At 43.4% G+C, this 22,608-nt stretch overlaps 1 protein-coding gene and 1 pseudogene across 5 annotated transcripts; both read right to left on the bottom strand.

Moving 5' to 3' along the window:
* Positions 1-531: 531 nt before the first annotated feature.
* Positions 532-12,683, bottom strand: LOC147324190 (uncharacterized; annotated as a pseudogene). Its single transcript, XR_015130568.1, has 11 exons — positions 12,612-12,683; positions 12,115-12,183; positions 8,506-8,684; positions 8,317-8,410; positions 7,536-7,893; positions 7,323-7,440; positions 7,157-7,248; positions 6,939-7,053; positions 6,479-6,580; positions 6,061-6,172; positions 532-5,836 (listed from the first exon to the last, which is right to left on the bottom strand). The product of XR_015130568.1 is annotated as an uncharacterized LOC147324190 (transcript).
* On the bottom strand, positions 11,885-21,025 carry LOC147324189 (uncharacterized). Of its 4 annotated transcripts, XM_086297813.1 has the most exons (5): positions 14,224-21,025; positions 12,857-13,924; positions 12,612-12,690; positions 12,281-12,402; positions 11,885-12,183 (listed from the first exon to the last, which is right to left on the bottom strand). In XM_086297813.1, exons 1-2 carry the CDS (start codon positions 20,142-20,144, stop codon positions 13,915-13,917), a joined length of 5,931 nt encoding a protein of 1,976 aa, XP_086153939.1. In that variant the 5' UTR covers positions 20,145-21,025; the 3' UTR covers positions 11,885-12,183; positions 12,281-12,402; positions 12,612-12,690; positions 12,857-13,914. The 4 variants fall into 4 exon arrangements, with proteins under 4 accessions (XP_086153939.1, XP_086153936.1, XP_086153937.1 ...); XM_086297810.1 differs by having other exon boundaries at positions 12,857-21,025; XM_086297811.1 differs by having other exon boundaries at positions 13,366-21,025.
* Between the last annotated feature and the right edge of the window lie 1,583 nt (positions 21,026-22,608).

The raw sequence follows: 22,608 nt of genomic DNA, 5'->3' as shown, positions 1-22,608 counted from the left end.
AACAGCCCAATTATTCCACCATTTATACTGGCCTTATCTGTATTTATACATGTAAATGGTAAACGGCAAATGTACTGGTTCTTATAGAGCTACTCTTTCTACTGTTCTTTACACAACTTGTGCATTCGCACAAGCACATTTTTCTAGGTGCTTTCTAAGTAACATTCACACACACTCTGTGTGAATGTCAGAGATGATCTGCTCTACCACCTGAGCTACAGCCACCCCGTGTGTGTTGACAATAAGCTGAAATCCTAATCCTAAAATGTGGGTCGTGTTTTGGGTCTGCCACTTGAGGATACACAGAAATAAGCCATGCTGAACAGATTTCCACATCTTTTCATCTCATCACAAATGCCTCCAAGATACCTGAAAAGCTTCTGTTTCATTTTATATGGAGAAATAAAAGCTAATATTTACAAACAGTATTTTGTTTAATGTTAAAAGAATCTGGTGGTTTGGAAGTTTAAAGTTTGAGACATTAAAGTTACACAGTTAACTACTGTAAGGAACAAAAAGACACTGTTAGAAACTCTTTCTTCAAACATATCCTTCATTTGATACATTAAATGATGCATGAATTCTACTAATTCTATTCTACTACATCAGTCATGCGTGATAAGCACTGTTGATGATTCACCAGCAGGATCGTTTTACTCTGAAATCATTTTGAAATCAGGACGGTGTGTGGCCACAAAATAAATGATTCATATCAAATGTGTTAAACCTAAAGTAAGAAGCTCATTTTGGAAATGTGAGGGGGGAGAAAGTGGAGACGTTTGACTTCAGATGTTTGGTGTAAAAACAAAGCTCTCAGGAGACTCCTCGAATACTGTAACTCTGTGAGTACAGTAATGGAGTATTTTTACTTTGTTACATCATTGATTAACATCAGTCAGCCTTTTAATATCATTTATTTAAAAAGACGTTTGTCTGTCTGTGTGCGTGATGCTCTGCGAAGCGTCCTGCATTAGAAACGATGGAAAACTATCCACATCTCTCATTTTCAGCGTCTCGTTTGATTTCTGATGCAGTACGCTCATTTGGCCACACAGCGGCGCTGCTGACTTGTTAAATAGCTCAGCAGAAACATTTCAAATTATTTCATTCAGCATTCGTTTCGTGTCTCACTATGAAAAGGCCTCATGCGTGACCTCATCAGAAGCTCAAATGCCATTACAGCAGCCATAAGTGACGCCCATGTCAGGAGCGACAAGTTTCTGGTCACCTTCTGGTGTGCTGTATACAAAAGCCAGCCGGCCCTCATAGATCCAGTTAAAATTTTTATTTTATCTTAAAAGCTGGAGCTGCTTTTATTTGAACTCATTTATCACAAAAGAGAAAACACATTAATAGAGGAAAGGGGAGGACGAGTCACAGATATCCTCGGTCCTGCTATGTTTTCTGAAGCGTCTCATTCTGTGGCTTGGAGCCACTGCTGGATGAAACACGAGTCGACTTTTCAGGAATGGAAGAGAACCTGCTTTAATTTTGCAGCTGTAACTTGGAGTGTTTTACAACAATTTGTAAGCAGCTCCACAGCGACAGTCGGGCTCCCTGGCTGCATAAAAGTCACTTTTTTTTTGTTGCCTTTTTTAGGTTGTAATTTGTACTCACACTGCTGCTTGGCTAAAGTAGCAGCTAACAGACACACACACACACACACACACACACACACTTTGTTGCTGTTTCTCCCTCTCATGTTAACTTTGGGCAGAAAAAAACAGGCTATGTGGTCAATCAAATTTAACTTTCAGTTGATCTCCAGTGATTAACAAGGCAAAAAAAACTTGAGATAAAATGATCATAATGCAACATTTTGTTTTATTATGCTGTTAGTGGTTTGTCTTTCAGTGCACCGTTTCCTAGCTGCACTTCCTGCCGGGCTGTAGAAGGTTTGCTATAGAAACTAATAGTGTCAGTTGAATTATGATTATGGTACAAAAATTCCCTTGTCAGAGGAAACTTTCAATAAATCTGACTTTTGTCCAACAAATTACTATTTTTCATCCATCTCACCCTATCTCTAGCATCCTCCCACATCACACCAACCCTCTGTCCTCCTTCATTCACAAACCTCCTCTGAGGTTGTCTTCTTTTACTCCTGCCTGGCAGCTCCATCTTCAACATCCTTTGACAATCCTTCCTCTGCACATGTACAAACAAGCTCAACTTTGCCTCTCTAACTTTGTCTCCAAACCGCTCAACCTGAGCTGTCAATTTACTTGCAACCTCCAGCTCCTACAGTGATGGTGATAACTTTAGTTTGATCTTTTCTTACAGGTACCAGAATAATAACATGATTTTCCATTGCAGATGTAACCATGATCATTCCATACACATTGCAGTTTGTTGCTTATTCTAGAGTTGTGCTCAAGGTAATTAAAGGTTAAAAGCTACAGCCAGCGCGAGTCTGGCTGATCTATGGAGGGCAAAGGCTTTGAGCTTGGAAGGCCGCACGCGCTTACACAGCACTTATAAGATGTTATTCTTGGTGATTTTGTGCTTAGTCATGTTTTAATATGTTTTAAGTAGAAGTAGCTGATCCAGCAATATTCATTTAATATTATATACTTGATTTAGAGCAATACACACTGATGGTCTTAACAAATGAAAGAGTCCTTGTAGCTGCCATGTTGTGTCTTAGCAGGGTACAGACGGTTCCAGGAGCAGTCAGCGTCTGTCTAATATATCTATCTATATCTATCTATCTATCCTTCCCGAGGGCAGACGCTGACTGCTCCTGGAACCGTCTGTACCCTGCTAAGACACAACATGGCAGCTACATATATATCCACATATATATCCACAGTTCCTCCGCACACACGCGTTAGTTCCACAGCAAAATACACACAGGGGATTCTTTCGAAACTGCCACGGTTCAACGTTCCAGCGGTGAGCTGCTCAGTGCCACTGCCTTAAATAGCAGCTGGGGAAATCAGCCAGATCAGCAGCAGGTGGACACAATCACACAGGTGCGTGGGCCAAGAGCGAGAGCCCGTAACGAGCTCCACCCAGGCAGAGAGGAGGAGGAGAGACAAAGAAAACAAAAACTAACAACAACAAAACCAGGGGTCCGTTCTTCGTACCTCGCTCACTACATCCAAGATCAAATGACACATCCAAGATCAAATCATCGCGCTAACTTTGAGCTCGCTATTCTGGTTCTCCGAACACACCTGTTGTTGACGATTAGTATAGCTGGATGAAGTAATGTGAGATCACTGGGTGGCTTAACAGGGGCTACGCATCGATAGTAGAAACATTGATCGGCAACCCTCTGATTGGTCGGCGAAAATGTCGAAGGAGCGCGCTTGGTATTTCTCGGCAGCAGAGCAAGAACTCTTGATTGAGGGATTTCAGGAGTTTCAGAGTTTAATTAAAGCTCAAGGGAACACTGCAAAGGCTGCAAAAGCAAGGAGGGCTTGCAGAAAGTTGCTGACAAATTAAACTTGTAAGTAATTTAATAATAATAATGATAATGGAGTGGATTGATATAGCGCTTTTCAAGGCACCCAAAGCGCTTTACAATGCCACTATTCATTCACTCTCACATTCACACACTGGTGGAAGCAGCTACGGTTGTAGCCACAGCTGCCCTGGGGCAGACTGACTGAAGCCAGGCTACCATATCGCGTCATCGGCCCCTCTGGCCAACACCAGTAGGCGGTAGGGTAAATTTATTATATTATATTATATTACATTATATCCTCTTTCACATTAGAGCCACGACAGGACCCACTAGAACATGGGAACAAATAAAAGTGAAATATAAGAATATTCTACAGAATGGTAATATTTATCACTTATATTGCTTTTAGTCTCTTGGAAAGAGACCCTGAAATAATCTGTTTGTTTGTTTATAACAGCAACCAAGAAAAGGGCAGAGCAAAAAAAGACAGGTGGTGGTCCTGCACCCCCTCGTCAACAAGTTGGTTAGGTAAATAATACCCTCACGGGAAAACCGATATCTCTCTATGAGCACACTGTCGCGCTGAGCTAAAGGATCCTGTCTATCCCGCAATATACGCTGAATTCTGAGGACTCTCCTTATCAATCTTGCACCTTCCGCAATGGGTTGCTCGCGTATACGGACAGGACATGGCTGCAACAGGCTTCCCAAATCCACCTTCACTTTTATAGCCGTGGTCTCCCATCTTGATTACACAAAGTAATTTGCAATTACTACTCTGAAATATGAATTACATCTGAAATAATCAAATACATGTAATAGAATAATTAATAGTACATTTCCCTTTTTTAGGAAATGACCTGTATGTATCTGTATGGAATCAATAAAAAGGATCAAGTGCTGCATTATCTTTAGTTACATTGATGTTATTTATTTATGGAAAAACAGTGGTCAAATATCGCTGTTGCTTTCGTATACATGAAGCGGACATATCTGAGTGGCCGCGATCTAATCTTGTTTACATAAAGTAAACCTGCTCCCGAGCAGGTTTACGCTTACGGATCTGTTGCTATGACAGCAAGTCCCGGATGAGCTTCGGAGAACCGAACGATCCAAGATCACGCGAAATCGTCAACAATCTAATCCAGCTAACTTACTTAGCGAGGTACGAAGAACGGGCCCCTGTAGCCAGCGTGGGCCAACCAGAGAGACACGGGGACCGTGACAAGATCTTTCAGATAAGATGTGCCTACAATAAAAAACCCGTCAGCCTCCCCCACCAACAAATTGGCTGGAGAGGTGGTCAGAGACAAAGGAATGTCTTTGATCCTATAGTTTCAACTAAGATTTACAAATTTAAGTAGCACAATGACAACATTTAACAATTTGACTCCAACACAGTCTAAAAGAGCTTCATCTGCATCTGACAACAATATCAATATAACTCTTTGGAATTCTGTTTATGATCATCTGGAACTGAGAACATTTCGATACACAGACCATAATGTTCTAGACTTAGAAAAGGATATAGACCCAGAAAATAATTTCTTCTACAACATCAGCAATAACTGCTGCTGCTTCACCGATGAACAGTTTAATTATAAAAAGTGTAAGGAAGCAAATAAAGGTCCCTATATATATGAATAACAGAAATCCTTAAATATATATAATTTTGAGGACCCTGATTTTAAAAATTCAATGCGAAGATAAGTTTAGCCGCTTTTGGAAGAGGCGAACGTTTCAGTCCGATTGAGTGTTACAGACACCCGTGCACCCACGCGTCCTCGGATGAGCTGAATACTGATTCACGGAGCCGGGCCACGCAGTGACCACGGCGTGGCACATGACTTTAAATCAGAAGGCATGTGGATGTAAACGTCGTTACATGAAGAGCGTTTTAGGCACAACAGTTTCAGCTTTCAGGAGGATTATCGGCACCCGCTGCCACTTTGTGCTTAATGGACAAAAGGAGGGAACGATCAGGGTGGGGGGCTGGTGGCAGGCAGTGGAGGTATGTGGTCAGGTCAGCTGGGATCCTGTTGGAGGATTTATTAATACATTTTCAGGTCTTGCATCTTTTGATTCTGTCCACATTTTTTGGCAGTTCTTGGGATTCGTGCTGGGGTGGTTTGCTTCCCGCTCACTTGAAAGATCAAAGTCACACAGGAACTCGGAGCACTGAGGTGCAGCGCTCTGTCTGCGTCCATTTATTATTCGGTAAACGCCTTCCACCCACGCTTCAAGAAACATCTCCAGAGATGACAGAAGAGCGGGAACTGTCTGCAATCAGTCCTCAGTCCCAGATGTTCAGTTAGGCCACAGCCTGAGCGGCCTCGGGTACGAGGGAGGAGAAGAAGGTTTTGAAGAAAACCCAGGCCGTCCAGCTGCTGGTTCATCCTGCTGTCTGTCGGCGTGCTCACCTGCCTGAGGAGACACACACACACGTCACACATCAGCCTGCAGCACTTAATTCACCCACTACAGCAAACATCAGGGCCTGTGTGCAGGTTAGAGACTCGACCTGACCCTGGTCTCTCTGCTAGCTCATTTCAAAAACATTCAGTCTTTTCTCAGTGTGCAGCATTTAGCTGGAGTTTCATCAAATGTAGGGAAAAGTGGACAAGAGAGAAAAATGATGAGTTTCTTACTGGATTCAGGTTTGGGTTCCTGTTCTGGTTCTGCTGGTTCTCGGGGGGCTGCAGCTGGTTGGGTTCTGGGACCTGCACTCTCCTTCTGAAGGGAAACCAGCCGACGGTGTGTCTGGAAAACAAGGCAGGAAATTCAGGGGTTACAAGGAAAAGCTAACTATCTATAATCCTGAAAGAAGCTCCAAAGGTTTGTAACGTCACATCGTGGTTGGATCTTCCTGCACCGTGATGCCCACATAGAGCAGCCAGTATAATGTATATAGTTACATTTTAATCTACACTCATCAATTTGTTTGCTAGAACAAATCACATCCAGCTTAAACAAACCTGGATCTGATTTTATTCTGTTTACAAAGTAGCTGTACAAGCTGTACAAACTCAGCATCAAACGGTCCATTTCAAAGAAACTGGGACGTACCATTTTGTCTGTAAAGACTTTGTGTTCGCACTCTGATGATGACGACAAGCTCCTCTATTCGTGCCTGCAACGCTCCAAGGCTGCCATCAGTTTGATCACTTTCTAAGTGAGAGGAATATTAATCAGAACACAGGATGAGTAACAGTCACCAAACTACAGTGGACTCTGTAATCACTGACTTGATGACATTCATTATAAGACATCTGGAGCCTGCATGTGCTGCATTATCATTAGATAACAAGTATGTTGGTGTTCAGGTTTATAAAACCAACTAGTACGACATCATTTCAACCCAGGTTCTATCCAATTTGATGAAACGCAACAACTCTGCCATAAATTCTGCTTTTACAAGGCTTATTTTTCATTGTTTGTTGACACTGTCGTAATTCTACCTTAAGTTCTTTAATGAGGCCATGGTGGGTCCTGTTGTTATACACGAGTGCATTATATCGAGACTCACCTTCAGCCCATTTCTACACATCGGCCACCCATTGCTGCAGTGTGTCGTCTTCTACACCCAGCTCATTTCTGGTCGCATTCAGGCTCTCCACTTGTTCTCTAAGGATCCTTATGATCTAAGAATACATTAATAAATGTCATTCATATTGACATTAAAAGAGTACGGGTGTTTTTCCCCCATTACCCCACACATTAAAATGGTTTTTGAAAAGAAATCACCTTTAGATATCTCTGGCTCAAAGTGCAGCCCAGTTGTTCCACTTTCCTTTTGTTCCAGCCCAAAGCCAGGAGGGTCAGCATGTCTGTTCGCCCTGCATTTCAGTTAGTATACAAATAAGAATGAATGAGCAGGAGACTGAGTGGAATCTCACACACAGACACATACCTAATTTAGACATGTACTTCGTTGTGATGGCCGCCCTAGACAGGAAACTGTTTACTTGTTCCACCTCTTCTCCAACTGTTGAACCGGCCCCATCCTCAAACGCACCTCCCCATTTGATCTATAGAAAGGAGGTCACAATACATGACTGCTGAATTCATTCAACCTTATAACAAAATGTCTCAAACTAATCCAAAATTACAAGCTGCAGTATACCTCGCATTTCCAAGTGTGAGCCTTTGCATGCATGATGGAGAGAAAAGGACGCATTGACAAGAGGTTCCTCAGCTCAGGGCACTGCTGAGCCACCTTGGTTAAATAGGGGGAAATATTTACAGGCCACATCGGAGCAAAGGAACGTAATATGTCCTGGGAAGCTAGCTGCCAACTTCCTCTGGAGAAAAAGAGGGTAAGCAAAGATCTCCCCTCGAAACATGTTCAATGCAGCTAAGAGGACTCCGTGGTGACAAACAGCTATTTCCACGCCCTCTTCATCCAACTTCCCAGTGGACTTTTTGGACGACTCCTTTGCTGCAGTCCAAGATGAAGATCCGCACAACCCTTTCCCTGGGACCTATACACCCAAAGATTTTAACATAAAAGACTCGGCATGATTAAGCCCTATCAGGGACAAACTTTTTAAAACAAATGCATAACAATTAGCTGAATTAGCCTTAAGTTACACGAGACCTCATATCTCCCCAGGACAGCACTGACAACACAAAATAAAAATCAAAATAAATACACATGGTGACAAAATTAAGTACACATTAAGATAAAGTAAAGTAAACAGTATTACGACAACACTAAGAGAAAAATAAAATAAATATCCACCCATCCATATATGTATACACACACACACACACACACACACACACACACACACACACACACACACACACACACACACACACACACGTATGTGTATATGGTTATGGCATTAACGTCATTTTAACAAGATTAACGCTAACAGCACTAATATACATGTGTATCTTACATGATTTGTGTGTCTCTGGATGTATTTCACAAACTCAGAATCTTCCTCATCTTTTTCAATGAAGACACCTTCAAAGTTCCCCTGCTCTGAAGTGCTGAACGAACACAGTGACAGTTGTTTGAAAAGAAACATTAAAATACATTTTTCTACAAATCCATATTTGACTTATGTACACAATGCATAACGTACCTTGCATTAGACTGAAAGCGATAAAGCTTGCGGTTTCCATCAACTGAGACGGCAAGCATGTCTGCAGTGCAGGCAGGGCAGCTAAAGCATGGCTCCTTGCACATCCTGTCCACCTCAAACTTTACAGCACTCCACTCCAAGAAACTTTTACTGAAGGCATCAGCTGATATTCGGCCAGTCTTTTACATAGAGGACATACAACAGAATATTCAAGGACAGTCATCATAAACATTGATTTACACAATTTCCTTAAACTTGGCAAATTTAGAAACTCACCCTTCCAAAATGGCTGTTCGTTCATCCAGCACTTTGACAAATGCCTTAAGTGACATCCCTGGTGCAGCCTTCTTAATGTCATAGAAAGACTGAAAGACATCCATTGAAAACAGGGTGCAGAAATTTAAGGTGCCAGGCCAATATCCACTACCCAGGATGTCCTTAACTGAGGGGGACCACATTAGGCCACAGCTGGTGCAGCTCACCACTGGCAGTGCAAGGTTATAACGGCCTTTAGAAAGGATCAGGATAAATTCAGTCATGGCTCAAAGCATTCATTTTTTTCATGTTGTTTTCAAATCGGTCTGGTAAATCCAAATGACCTTTGACAGGTGCCCACATATACTGCGGGCCGAGGGTAATTCAAACCAAGATAGCAATGCACAATTTGCAATAAAACCTCCAAACTAGGGCTGCCACAAACGATTATTTTGATAGTCGACTAGTCACCGATTATTTTTGCGATTAGTCGACTAATCAGATCATCATCCATTGGACGTAAAGCGTACAGCTTATTGCACCAGCAGCGTCTGCTCTTATATAACTATCATTAGCTTACAGCTTTAAGTGTTTAAGGTACGTGCTAACTAAAAATAAAGACAAGATGATAGTTTATTAAATTTTAATGAAATTAGCAGATTGTCTCGGTGGAGTTTAATAAACTCCTTGCTATCTAAAATATAACAGGACACCGGAGTAAATTCTCGAGCATCTCACATAGGGCTGGGTATCGTCACTGATTTCTAGAATCGATTCAATTCCGATTCACAAGGTCCCGAATCGATTCGATCCACGATTCGATTTAATTCGATTCTATTTAAATCTGGGAAATTTTGACAGTCAGAAATATTATAATTCAGATCAGTACATTTACATATTTTTGTATCAATAAAAAGGAAGCTGACACACGCAAGACTTTATCACAGGTGTGAGCGTCACAGCAGAGGCCTTTGTGTCAAAGTAGCTGAAGATAAAACAGAAAAACATGAAGGTGATTTTCCTGGCCTGGGATTTTATAAAAATATTCTGCAGTACATCAAAAACGAAAGAAAACCATTAATCAATATATGAACATTACCTCTGAAGTTACAGCGGTTTTATTAGAGACACGGTTAAGCGTTTTGCATTTTGAATAATTTTAAAAAGTTTAAATTTGTTCAGTATTGAACGGCAGAAATTAGGTTTTCTTTTCGGAAAATGTAAAAGGGAAAAAAAACAGCGGCTGACAGCGCTGTAAACAACAGTAGACTGGTGTGTAACAAGCAAGCCAATAATGAAGAAAGGGAAACTGTTCTTGAAGTACAGAGAGAGAGAGAGAGGGAGAGAGAGCTGCGCATCGCGGTGGAAGCAAAACAGTGAAAGTCAGAGTGAATTCATGACGATGTTTATGTAAAGCGTTTGGATCTTCTTTTGCTGCTGGTTCGGTCAATATTGTTTGGAGAGAGATCAAACTAACAGCTTTAGAATCGGCTCATTAAGGGCGTGAACACAAAGCGCGATTCAAAGAATCAGCACGCTGTCGGCTTTCACCCCCACCGTGAGAAAGGCAACATCTAACAGATTCTGATCCGCGGGTCGTGCTGTGTGTTTAAGTCTATGTGCAGAATCCGTGTACCTGCTCTTATTTACTGTCTGGTGGTTCTTGAAATTGAATTTAAAATTTAAAATTAAATTTAAATTTAAATTCTTGAAATTTTGTGAGATGTCACCAGAGATTCTGGCATTTCGGGCAAAATAAATTTATATTAAAAAAATCGATTCAGGATTTTAATGAATCGATTTTACGTTATCCAAGCCAGAATCGATTTTAATCGATGAATCGATTATAAAAACCCACCCCTAATCTCACACTTCTGATAATCAGCTGTCTGCTTGATGTTTATTCAGCTGTGTAAAAACTATAACTTTAATCTCAGCCAAACCGATTTACTCAGGAACAAATAAAATACTGAAAAAAGCCAAATAACATTTGGAAGTTATCCACCAAGTGACTTCTATATCATGTTTAACCTGAGTAGCGAAATTTGCCGGGAGTCCGGTGTTCTCACGGCTCTTGAGCCTAGCCCCCGGTTAGCTATCGAGCTAGTGGGTAACAGACGTCTCCGAAAACGTAGGAGCGCTTTTGAAAATATGTGGTGTCTTGATAAACTGAGCAGATATTTGAGGTTTACACAGCTACATTCTCGCCTAAAAATATGTTAAACGTTTATTTTGTGACCCAGAAAGAATAATAAGAGTAATATTAAAACTAACTAGCTGCCGCCATTGTTGGAAACTGAGCTGGGCCGCGCTATGAATTCTGGGACACAGCTTCTTCTTCTTCTTCGGGGTTTAACGGCAGCTGGCATCCTTGTACATGCAGTGCTGCCATCTTCTGTTTCAGTCCGTTATTACACTCTTAAATCCTACTACTTATACCTGCGTCTTTTGGGATCTTACAAAGCTTCAAACGACGCGTCGACTATTAAATCAGTCGTCGACGATTTTGATAGTCGACGTAATCGTGACTAGTTGACTAATCGTGGCAGCCATACTCCAAACACATCTATTGTGTATGTAGTGTGTGACAAAAGGGCAACTTACCATTTATGGTTACAAGAGCCACAATTGCGCCGCGTGAAACCTCAACGTTACCTGCTGGGCAGTCACACACATGTTCTGGCCTTTGCACAGGCAACAGCCGAACTAACATTAAAACACACAATATATATATAAAAAGGAATTGGAAATTAACTGATACACAACAAATATACAATAACAGCACCCACTCATAGTACATAGCAAGAAATGCATAAGACTTAAAAACCGTACCTAAACTGTGATGAAGGCTGCAAAAACCCTCCTGTTACTGCCTCTCTGTTGTGCAGGACAAAGCGTGTGTGAACTGCAATATCACAGTCAGCACAAAGGAATGGGAGAGGCAGGCAGTCCAGACACCTCACAACTACTTGTTTGCCACACTGACACACACGGTGTGACTGTGGATCCAGAGTAGCTAACATATTATCTATAAGACAAGGCCTGGCCTCTTTCCACTTTTGCGAGGACACCATATTTCTGATCGCCCAGTGAGTAGCAGCTGACTCAGACGACGTCTCACAAGTCATGGCTGCGTCCTCTTCTCCATCCTCCAACAACTGAAGGAGCTCCTGACGAAGCACCTCAGTTCCATACACTAACAGAAAAAAAATAAAGGAAGAAACTCTTCCACAAAGTGAAAAACACTCTAGGCAGTATGTTTCTTAGGACTGCACAAAAGCCCTGCCTAACTCAACTATAACAACAAATATAAAAGTAAACAGAAATCACAACATATACAAGAAGGTAAAGTACCTTTTGTTGGGTTGACACTGGCAACATAACTAGGTTCTTCACGTGGACATTGATGCTGCTCTCTGGACACTGGGAGGAAAAAAAGAGATTGAAGAATATTTACTTACTGAAATTCTTTGGTGAAAACAAGTTGTGAGATAAAATCATTGGTTGTGTGAACACTGACCACGTGGCATGCAACTAGTACATCGACTGGTTGATGGTCTTTGAGGAATAAAATCTCCCTGTCTGTCTGTCACGTGTTTTCCAGCGCACTGGTCTTGGCTGAGGTTCACTCTGTGCATCATTCTACGCAATTAACAAGGAAAAAAGGGAACACCTAAAATACAGTCCATAAAGCAAAGATTATCAAACATCTTAAGTTAACCAACTTAATTTGACAAACTTATATATACACATATATAAAAAAAAATTTCAAATAATATAACGTTTACTCCGTACAAAATATTAGACAAGCGTGTTCCCTCTTTAACAACTGTTTCCACTAAAAATATTACCTGCATATCTTGAAGGAGTTCGTCAGCAGCCTGAAGCTCTTCCTCCAGCTCGGGATCCTCTGAATCGCTCATTTTCAAGCTAAAGAGGAAAGAGATTTTTGCAGAACTCTGTGACATAAACGCATAACTAACGCAACTCAAATGATTTTCAGTCTTGGCGCTCCAGTTAACGTTAGCAATTAACGTTAGCATCATCAGTTTATAAAAAGCTAGCAGAACTCTAATGCAAAAACTGCTTTACGCACCATGTGAGGGTATTTTGCAGCACACAAGTGTTGCACACTTGAATTAAAATGAATTGAAACCAGTGTGGCTTTGTGAGTTCGCCTTTACTGCATCTGCAAATATATACATGGACATAGCACAGCGTTACACACTTTTGCAGTCTCACATAACGCTTATAGGCGCACTGCCTTATGGGTAGTGTTTAAACTCAAACCACTAATATTTCTTACAGTGGAACAATGAAATAAACATAAACACAAGGTAGTGTGATCCACCAGTCTACATCTGCTGTGATTACAGCCCGGTACAGGTATAAAGCCACAAAAGTGCCACGAGGTTTCCGCACAAACTAATGAATCAGATCTAGCTGCTAATCGTTAGCATCACAGCTAATTCACATCGCTACCAATAACTTATACACTAATGACACATAGTGGGGATTAACGGCCAACTTTCCCACATTCTCTGCAACCCCGTGGACTCATCTGTAGACACATTTTAAGTTATTTACCATCTTGTATCTGCTTACCTGCAAATATATACATGGACATAGCACAGCGTTACACACTTTTGCAGTCTCACATAACGCTTATAGGCGCACTGCCTTATGGGTAGTGGCTGGCTTCTTTACTCCCGCTAGAGCTGCTCATTTTAGGGGATACTCCCTCTTGTGGTGTAACGGAGGAATAACTACGCTTCCTGCACTATGTCATTTTTGGAGACTGGGGCACACATTATTTTACCACAATCAAAGAAAATACAGATGTGAACAATCAGACCATTTAACTAACTACAATATTGTCACTAAAGATTATGGGGGGTGTCTTGTTTTGTCCACAATGTCTTTCTTGTCCTTACACTCTCCCCTCAAAAAGTTAATGGCGTCCCGACATTCTACCAATATCAGTCCTTATGTGGCAACTATACATTGCTTGTAGGAGGCTACATCCCTTTAGGAGTCAGAGTTCAGCATCACTGCTAGCCACAGTGAAACACATGACATGTATCTCCCCTTCATGTCATATGCCGCAGCAGGTGTTATTGTGCACGATAACAGTCCACTGCTTTTCCGTCCATATCACGGGTATCTGCATCTTTACTGAGTAAGGTGCTCTCACCTGGACATAACCTCGCTACATAACATAGGGTGCCATTCTCATAACAGGTCATTACACTAACTCTTCTTTATGGCTAACAAAACAGAATTAACATTTCTATTCTTCTAATAAAGCATTAATAAAAACCTGAAAATGTAACTGTTATAACTGCTTTACTGCAATATGTAACATATGACTGTGTCTGAGGTACTTATTCAAGTGCTAATGTTGGCTGTCCTAACTTGTGGTAAGTAAACATTAGCTTTTGTTTTCTCATTCTGGAAGGATACTTTTTCACACTGACAGGTGACTGGTCAGTGTCCTCTTGGTCACTGCACTCTATCTCAAGCTGGTGCGTCTGCTCTGTGTCTTTAATGTTCTCTTGTGCCTCTGTATCCTCGTCATGCTGGTCGCGTTGGTGTTCTATATCATTCACGCCCAGATTCTCTTCTTCGCAATCCTCCTGGTGTTCCCTGTCATTGTCATCACAGAGATCCTCCCTACTGCCTGCTCCACTTTCTGCATTGAACTCTGATGCTTCTGTCCACCAGGACTGTCTACCACGTTCCCCTTGTTCTGTTGCCAGTCCTCTGATTGCCCTCCAGTCATCTTCATCCTCCGAACTGTGCTCTTGCTCATGCCGCTCATGTCTGTCCTTGTTGTTTTTCTGTTTTTGCTTTCCCAGTTCTGCATGTGAGTTGACTTTTCCGGCTGGTAAGAAGTCACACGGCAGCAGGAGGTTCCTGTGGACGACTCTGACACGTCCCTTGCCATTTTCTGGCTTAATCTCATATACTGGGCTCTCCTTATGTTTCCTTTGTGTCACCTGAAACACCTGGTCCTCCCAGAAGGATCTCAGTTTCCCTGGTCCTCCCTTCTCACCAAAATTCCGGACCAGTACTCTGCACCCTGGGTACAGCTCTGCACCATGTGTTTTTCTGTCATAGAGCACTTTTCCCCGTCGACTCTCCTTACAGGCTGTCGCTGAGGCCAGTTTGTAAGCGTCCTGCATGCGAATCTTCCACTTCTCAGCATAGTCTTGATGAGAAGGGCTTTGGTCATTAGCTGTGAGACCAAAAATCATATCAATGGGGAGTCTGGGGTTTCTCCCAAACAAGAGGAAATAAGGTGCATATCCAGTAGCCTCGCTGCGTGTACAGTTGTACGCATGGACCACCTTTGTCAGGGATGCCTTCCAGTCTGCTTTTGCCCCCTCTGGGAGGTTCCGAAGCATGGCCAGCAGTGTCCTATTGAACCTTTCTACCTGACCATTTCCCTGGGGGTGGTATGGTGTGGTTCTGGACCCCTTGACTCCACTGTATCCCTCCAGCTTGGCAAAGAGTTTGTTTTCGAACTCTCTTCCCTGGTCATGATGGAGCCGTGTGGGAAAACCAAACTTCAACACAAAGTCTCCAAATATTTTCTCTGCCGCTGTTTTGGCACTTTTATCTCTGCAGGGATAAGCCTGAGCAAATCGTGTAAAGTGGTCCATGGCCACGAGGATATACTCATACCCTCCCTTACATTTCTCCAAATGTAGAAAATCAATGGAGACCAGCTCAAACGGGTACGTTGTAGTGATATTGATCAGTGGGGCTCTGGTGGGCTTGTGGGGACGCTTGTTTTTTAGACAACTACACACCTGTGTTATGTAGTGCTCCACGTCCTTCTGCATGTGAGGCCAGTAAAAGCGATCCCGAATGAGGGCCAAAACTCTCTCCACCCCCAGGTGACCCATGTCTTCATGTAGTTCTTTATAAATGAGCGAATGGAACTTCTTAGGCAGGAGTAGCTGTGTTCGGCTGAGTGTTTTCCTGTACAGTAACCCATCATTATCAAGGTGCAGTTTCTGTTTTTCCCTTGCCAGGGCAGCGATCTCTTTGTTGCCTGCCTGTTTTCTGCCTTTTGGCCACCGATTAGAGATGACATACTTCAGGACTTCCCCGATCACAGAATCCTCTTTTTGTGCATCTCTTAAGTTTGCCTTAGGGATTTCCAGACCTGACATCCCTACCTCCTCACTTTGCTCTGCTACCACAGTTGAGATGTTTAACGGGCAGAGCCAGGGTTCACTTCCCTGCAGCTGAACAGCCAGAGCCTGAGTCACGCTGTTTAGGACCTCAGGTGTCACTGCTTCTGTACACGTTTGTATGTAGTGTTCCATATCCAAGGGCATTCGTGAGAGACCATCTGCATCCCTGTTAGCTCTACCAGGTCGATACTTGATGGAGAACTGGAAGTCAGCGAGTTCAGCCACCCATCTGTGTGTGGTTGCATTCAGTTTTGCCGTTGTCAGCACATATGTGAGGGGGTTATTGTCAGTGTAGACAATGAAGGGTGGTGAATAGTAGAGATAATCTCTAAACCTCTCACATATGGCCCACTTCATGGCAAGAAATTCCAGCTTCCCTGAATGGAGGTGGTAGTTCTTCTCTGGGGCAGTAAGGGTCCTAGACCCATATGCTATAACCACTAGCTTCCCATTTTGTCTTTGGTAAAGCACAGCTCCAAGTCCCTCCTGTGATGCATCACAGTGTAAGATGAATGGTTGCTCAAAGTCAGGATAACCTAAAACGGGGGGCTGAATGAGGAAGTTGACGAGCTGACAGACCACCTGATGATGCTCAGCTGACCATACCACTGGGTGAGAGGATGGTAGCTGACCCCCTTGATTCTTTGTCTTTTTGTTGTCTTTTGACGCCCTGACTCTCCCTTCCCCTGGCTTTTCTGAGGAGAGCAGGTCATAGAGTGGCTTTGCAATGCGCGAAAAGTTAGGAATATAGTTGCGATAGTATGAGATGAATCCCAACAGCTTCCTCACTTCCCCAATGGTGGTGGGGTTCCTTTGTTTTAAGGCTTGGACAGGCGCAATGTCAGCGGGGTCCATGGTGTGACCATCTTGAGTTACCAACCTCCCCAGGAATCTCACCTGATTTTTGAACAGTTCACATTTCCTGGGTGTTAATTTCACTCCATGGCTCTGATAACGCTGCAGGACCTGCTTTAGATCATTTAAGTGGTCCTCAAATGTTTTTGAATGAACAAGGTTGTCATCCAAGTAAGGCAGACATGTGTCGTCCCGCAGCCCTGCAAGGCATTCTTCCATCGACCTCTGAAACTCTGCCGGTGCAGACGACAGCCCAAAAGGAATTCTTACCCATTCATACAATCCCCAGGGTGTGATGAATGCTGTGAGAGGGCGACTTGACTCTTCCAGGAAGCCCTGGTGATAAGCCTTCCCTTGGTCTAAGACCGAGAACCAGGAGCTTCCTTTCAATGTGTTGAGCATATCCTGTATGCGTGGTATGGGATGGCGGTCCGGGATTGACTTCGTATTTAGCTCCCTATAGTCGCAGCACAAGCGGAGGCCGCCATCCTTTTTTCGCACACATACGATGGGGCTGGAGTAGGGGGATTTTGATTTCTTTATCCACCCTCTATTCAGCAAGTCTTCCAAATATTCTTTTACTTCTTTATGAAGTGGCTTAGGCACTGATGTATATGTTCGGCGAACAGGTGTGGGGTCGCTGAGGCGGATCTTAAGCTGCAGTGAGGGGATATTGCCAACATCGTGTTCATCACGAGCAAAGGCATTACTCTCCTCCCTTAATAGCTGCCTGATCTTCAGCTGCTGTGCCGGAGAGAGATGGTCGAGGGGAACTGGGGGGTCCCAAACACCTTCACTGTTGCTTCTTGTTCTGTTTTCCTGTTCCCCAATTTGGCTAGCTGGAGGTGTAGCTGTTGCTTCTACAGTAGATCTTGTTGTTCCCATTTGTTCTATTTCCACTGTCACTGTGTTTGCTGGGTAAATAGTTCGAACCCTCTGAGTTTGTCCCAAAACAGTTCTCGGAGGCAGTATGATCTCATAAGCTTTGGTATTAGTGACTGGGAGGCTCATACGGGACCAGCTGCCTTGCTGTAAATGGACAACGCCCTCTTGCACCTCCAATCCCTCTGGCATCTGAGGGTAGGGGCTGGGCTCGAACAGTACATCCTGACCTGCTGGGAGTGGGCCTGCTCTCACACTACACTTGACCACTCTTGTCTGACCAGGTGGGATACTCATTAATTCTCTCCCAGTTTTCACTCTGCCCTCACCTAGCCCATCGTCTCCACTCTTCATCACCTTTATAAAGACCTCAGCTTTCTTACAGTCAATGGAGAATGCTGTGCTAACAGCTTCTGTTACAGCACGAGGTGGCTCTATTCCCCTCTCTAGCATGTATTCAATCACGTTGAAGCCAATTATTGGCTCCTCCGCCACCCCGTCTTCCTGAGCTACTAATACTGGCACGAGAAGTTCTAACTGTGCAGCCTCTTCTGTGGGCAACCTGAATTTGATTTCAACCCACCCGGAAAATGGGATTGGTGTCTGGTTTACTGCCCTCCCATCTAATATACCAGGCCCAATGATTTCAGTTAAACTCCTAACTTTGAGGTGTGGGATGTTCTGTTGTCTCCATTTTTCATTTATGAGACAAACCTGTGATCCCGTGTCCCACAACGCTGCGGTTTTTACTCCCTCAAGCAGGCAGGTGATCAGGTGCTTCCTCCCTATAAGATTGAGGAGCTGGGCTCTTCGTTTTGGGGAGAGGAGGCTGACGGAAACCGCTTCATTCCTCTTATCTGGTGTGGCGGCTGCTGCTTTTGTCTCCAAATGTTTTATACTGTCCGTCAAGAGTTTGTGAACATCTTGTTGTTGCTCACCTTGGTTTAGTAGCTGAAAAGAGGGTGACGGGCGTGGGTTCACCGTGCTAGCTGACATACCAATCTGCTCTGCCCTGTCTGGAAGTTTTCTCCGGGTGCGGCATCCCCTAGACAAATGCCCAATTTGTCCACATTTGAAGCAGTGGTCGCAGTTTTCTCCTCTATTGCTGTCCTGACAATCCCTGCAGCCACGTTTGAGGCTTGGGCGGTGTGAGGGAGAAGGTCGGTGCGACTCACGAATCACTCCTTTTATTTCAGCTATTTCCCCTTTTAGTTGATTGATGATATCAAACAGCTCAGTTTCCTTGCGTGTCACTGTTGCTGGTGCTTTAGCAGCTTTACCTTTTGTCGAGGTGGAGAATGGCTGGTCTTGCCCACCCACTGCACCAACTGCTGCCTCTTGCACTGACTGTGCCTCTGCTTTTATCTCTCTTACTTTCATTTCTCGGGTGGTCTTTCTGAATTTTTGTTGCCTCTCCCACTCAAGGCTGGCCGCTTCATTTGTCTTTGCAATCAGCACATCGTCAGTGACTGCTGGATCATCCAGGTAGGGTTTGATCTGGTATTTCACATTGTCGCTAATCAGACCTGTGCCAACGGCTCGCAGAAACTTTTTCTGAATCAGTTCGACACTGTATTGTTCATCTGTCCCTGGCTCCCTTGATGATGCTAGGAGTCTTTCTTTCAGCTCGATTGCCCTAAATAGAAAGTTCTGTGGGGACTCATTACTTCCTTGAGTGATATTTATCAGCCGATGATAGAGGTCAGTAGAGCTATCCTCCTTGTAGTGTCCCCTCAGTATGGTACGAAGCTGCATGAGGGTGAGGTCTGTTTTAATCTCCAACATATCACGGAGACTTAGGCCTGGGCTTATGGCCCTAACAACAGCTTCAATAATTTCAGCTTCGCTGTGATTCTTTTTAAGTCCCATTTCGATTTGATGAATCAGGTTGGAGTATGACAGTTTGTCTTTCTGACCCCGTTCCCCAATTTGGCCACTGATTCTAAATTCCCTGCGTATAGTCACTTCAGGGGGCTGTGTTGCTGGTGAAGCAGGTAACGGTGATGGACGAGTAGGTAACTGTGCAGCCAGACCCTGACTAGTTTCTTGGGAGGCCATTCTGTCTGTCAATCTTGCCATTTCTTCCTCTAACCTTTTTGTTGAGGTTTGAAAACTTAGTTGCAATGCTGCATATTGTTCTTGTAGACTGGCCAATGCAACCGCATCCCTACTGACACTCTCTTCACGTTCCTGTGTAGGGTCATCTCTTTCCTTTAATTCTTTAACAGTTTTAATTAATCTGTCCAGGAATGTGTGTGCTACTTCCTCTTCCTCCACTTCAATAATTGTTTCAACTGCTTCACTTATTGTTCTGATCAGCGTGTGCTTCTTTGTCTGTTTTCCGATTGAGATTTTAGCTTGTAAACACACTTCTTGTAGTTGATCTGACCTTAACTGTAGCAAGCTCTCACTTAGCTGGTCTTGCAGTTGCTCCAACTCCATACTGTGGGTGACGATTCTGTAATCTCACACTGCTTCTCAGTAGCACCGCTGATCCCACCGCTGCCACCAAATTTTGTTGCACACTTGAATTAAAATGAATTGAAACCAGTGTGGCTTTGTGAGTTCGCCTTTACTGCATCTGCAAATATATACATGGACATAGCACAGCGTTACACACTTTTGCAGTCTCACATAACGCTTATAGGCGCACTGCCTTATGGGTAGTGTTTAAACTCAAACCACTAATATTTCTTACAGTGGAACAATGAAATAAACATAAACACAAGGTAGTGTGATCCACCAGTCTACATCTGCTGTGATTACAGCCCGGTACAGGTATAAAGCCACAAAAGTGCCACGAGGTTTCCGCACAAACTAATGAATCAGATCTAGCTGCTAATCGTTAGCATCACAGCTAATTCACATCGCTACCAATAACTTATACACTAATGACACATAGTGGGGATTAACGGCCAACTTTCCCACATTCTCTGCAACCCCGTGGACTCATCTGTAGACACATTTTAAGTTATTTACCATCTTGTATCTGCTTACCTGCAAATATATACATGGACATAGCACAGCGTTACACACTTTTGCAGTCTCACATAACGCTTATAGGCGCACTGCCTTATGGGTAGTGGCTGGCTTCTTTACTCCCGCTAGAGCTGCTCATTTTAGGGGATACTCCCTCTTGTGGTGTAACGGAGGAATAACTACGCTTCCTGCACTATGTCATTTTTGGAGACTGGGGCACACATTATTTTACCACAATCAAAGAAAATACAGATGTGAACAATCAGACCATTTAACTAACTACAATATTGTCACTAAAGATTATGGGGGGTGTCTTGTTTTGTCCACAATGTCTTTCTTGTCCTTACACTAGTCCTTTAACGTTTGTAATAGATTTAATCCATCATCGTTGGATTAAATGGCTAATGCTGCAGTAGCCACGTGTAGTCGTTACCTAGCAAGCATGCTGACGGTAGCTGTAGTCATTTTTAAATGCATTAAACCGTTTCGAGATCAGTCACCTCTGTTTGTTTGAAGCTTTTATGAAAAACAAACTTTGAAACACACATCAAGATCCATCCACCCATCCATTCGCTTCCGCTTATCCTTTTCAGGGTCGCGGGGGGCGCTGGAGCCTATCCCAGCTGACATAGGGCGAAAGGCGGGATACACCCTGGACAGGTCGCCAGTCTGTCGCAGGGCTAACACATAGGGACAGACAACCATTCACACTCACATTCACACCTAGTGGCAATTTGGATTATCCAATTAACCTATCCCCACAAGCTGCATGTCTTTGGACGGTGGGAGGAAGCCGGAGTACCCAGAGGGAACCCACGCAAACACGGGGAGAACTTGCAAACTCCACACAGAAAGACCCCAGCCTGATGGTGGAATTGAACTCAGGACCTTCTTGCTGTGCGGCAACAGTGCTAACCACCGTGCTGCCCTATTACTTTAAATATGTATTTTTTACATACCTGCATTAGAATCAATCAGTTCCGCCTCATTTTCTTATTCTTATAAATGGGTCTCTCCATTCTCCCATCATCCTTTGCTTACACAGGTTGCATCTGATTGGTTGGAGCCGAGCACATCCAAAACTAACAGGAGTGGTGGATGAATCTATAAATGTGTTTTACGTGTGAAATGAAAATAATAAACCTAACAAAGGATTATGTACGTTAAATCTGAGCACTTTCAGCTCGTGAATCAGTTTGGAAAACACTGTGTGATGGCCACAACATGAAGCGATTTTATTGTTGCATTATCAGTGATACTTTCATGTGTTTTTGTTGAGAAATGTTAACGATGTCCATTAAAAGAAAGCATTAAATTAGGGAGAAAAACCCGTTCGCGGAGAGGGTCCCCGGTTCTCCAGTTAGATTGTGCTTCACAGCGTCATGTTTCGCTGTGACGGGATTATTATTGGAGTAAATGGATGGCTGGAGCCTCTGCTCGAAGCGTCTCTGATCGCGCGAGCGGGTTCATATTGGAATGAATTGACAACCCACAGCGTCACATAAAAACGTGGAAGGATACCTTTAGCGTCAGCATGAGAAGTTAAGGGACGCGACAAATCATCATTATTTTACGTGTCGGGAGTGAGAACGGGTTGCCATTTCACAAGCCTCGCACTTCCGGCCTTAGCGGTCTTTGAGTACGCGGCCCTTGAGGACTTTAAGGCTGCAGACCCTGAATTGGGATACAGCCCATATGTGATAGACAACAGGAAATTCGCATGATCTGAGCATGCGCAGAATGATCCACAGCGCTCCTTTGATCTTCTCAAACGATCACTGTGACGTCATATTCTTTGCCACTATAGTGGCAAAGAATATGACGTCACAGTGTCCATAGTCTATAAATAAGAGCTCGTTTAACACAGTTTACTTTGGAGCATTTTCAGAAACCAGGAACCTTTCAAAAAGCTAATACACCGTGACAC

This window comes from Aulonocara sp. 'chitande type north' Nkhata Bay, linkage group LG7 (genome assembly GCF_057382095.1).
Source record: "Aulonocara sp. 'chitande type north' Nkhata Bay isolate Kocher_YH1m ecotype deep benthic linkage group LG7, A_spYH_male_GT1.1, whole genome shotgun sequence".
NCBI classification, from domain to species: Eukaryota; Metazoa; Chordata; class Actinopteri; order Cichliformes; family Cichlidae; genus Aulonocara; species Aulonocara sp. 'chitande type north' Nkhata Bay.
The sequence above is the reverse complement of the archived record's forward strand: the minus strand, read 5'-3'. Positions and strand labels throughout refer to the sequence as shown.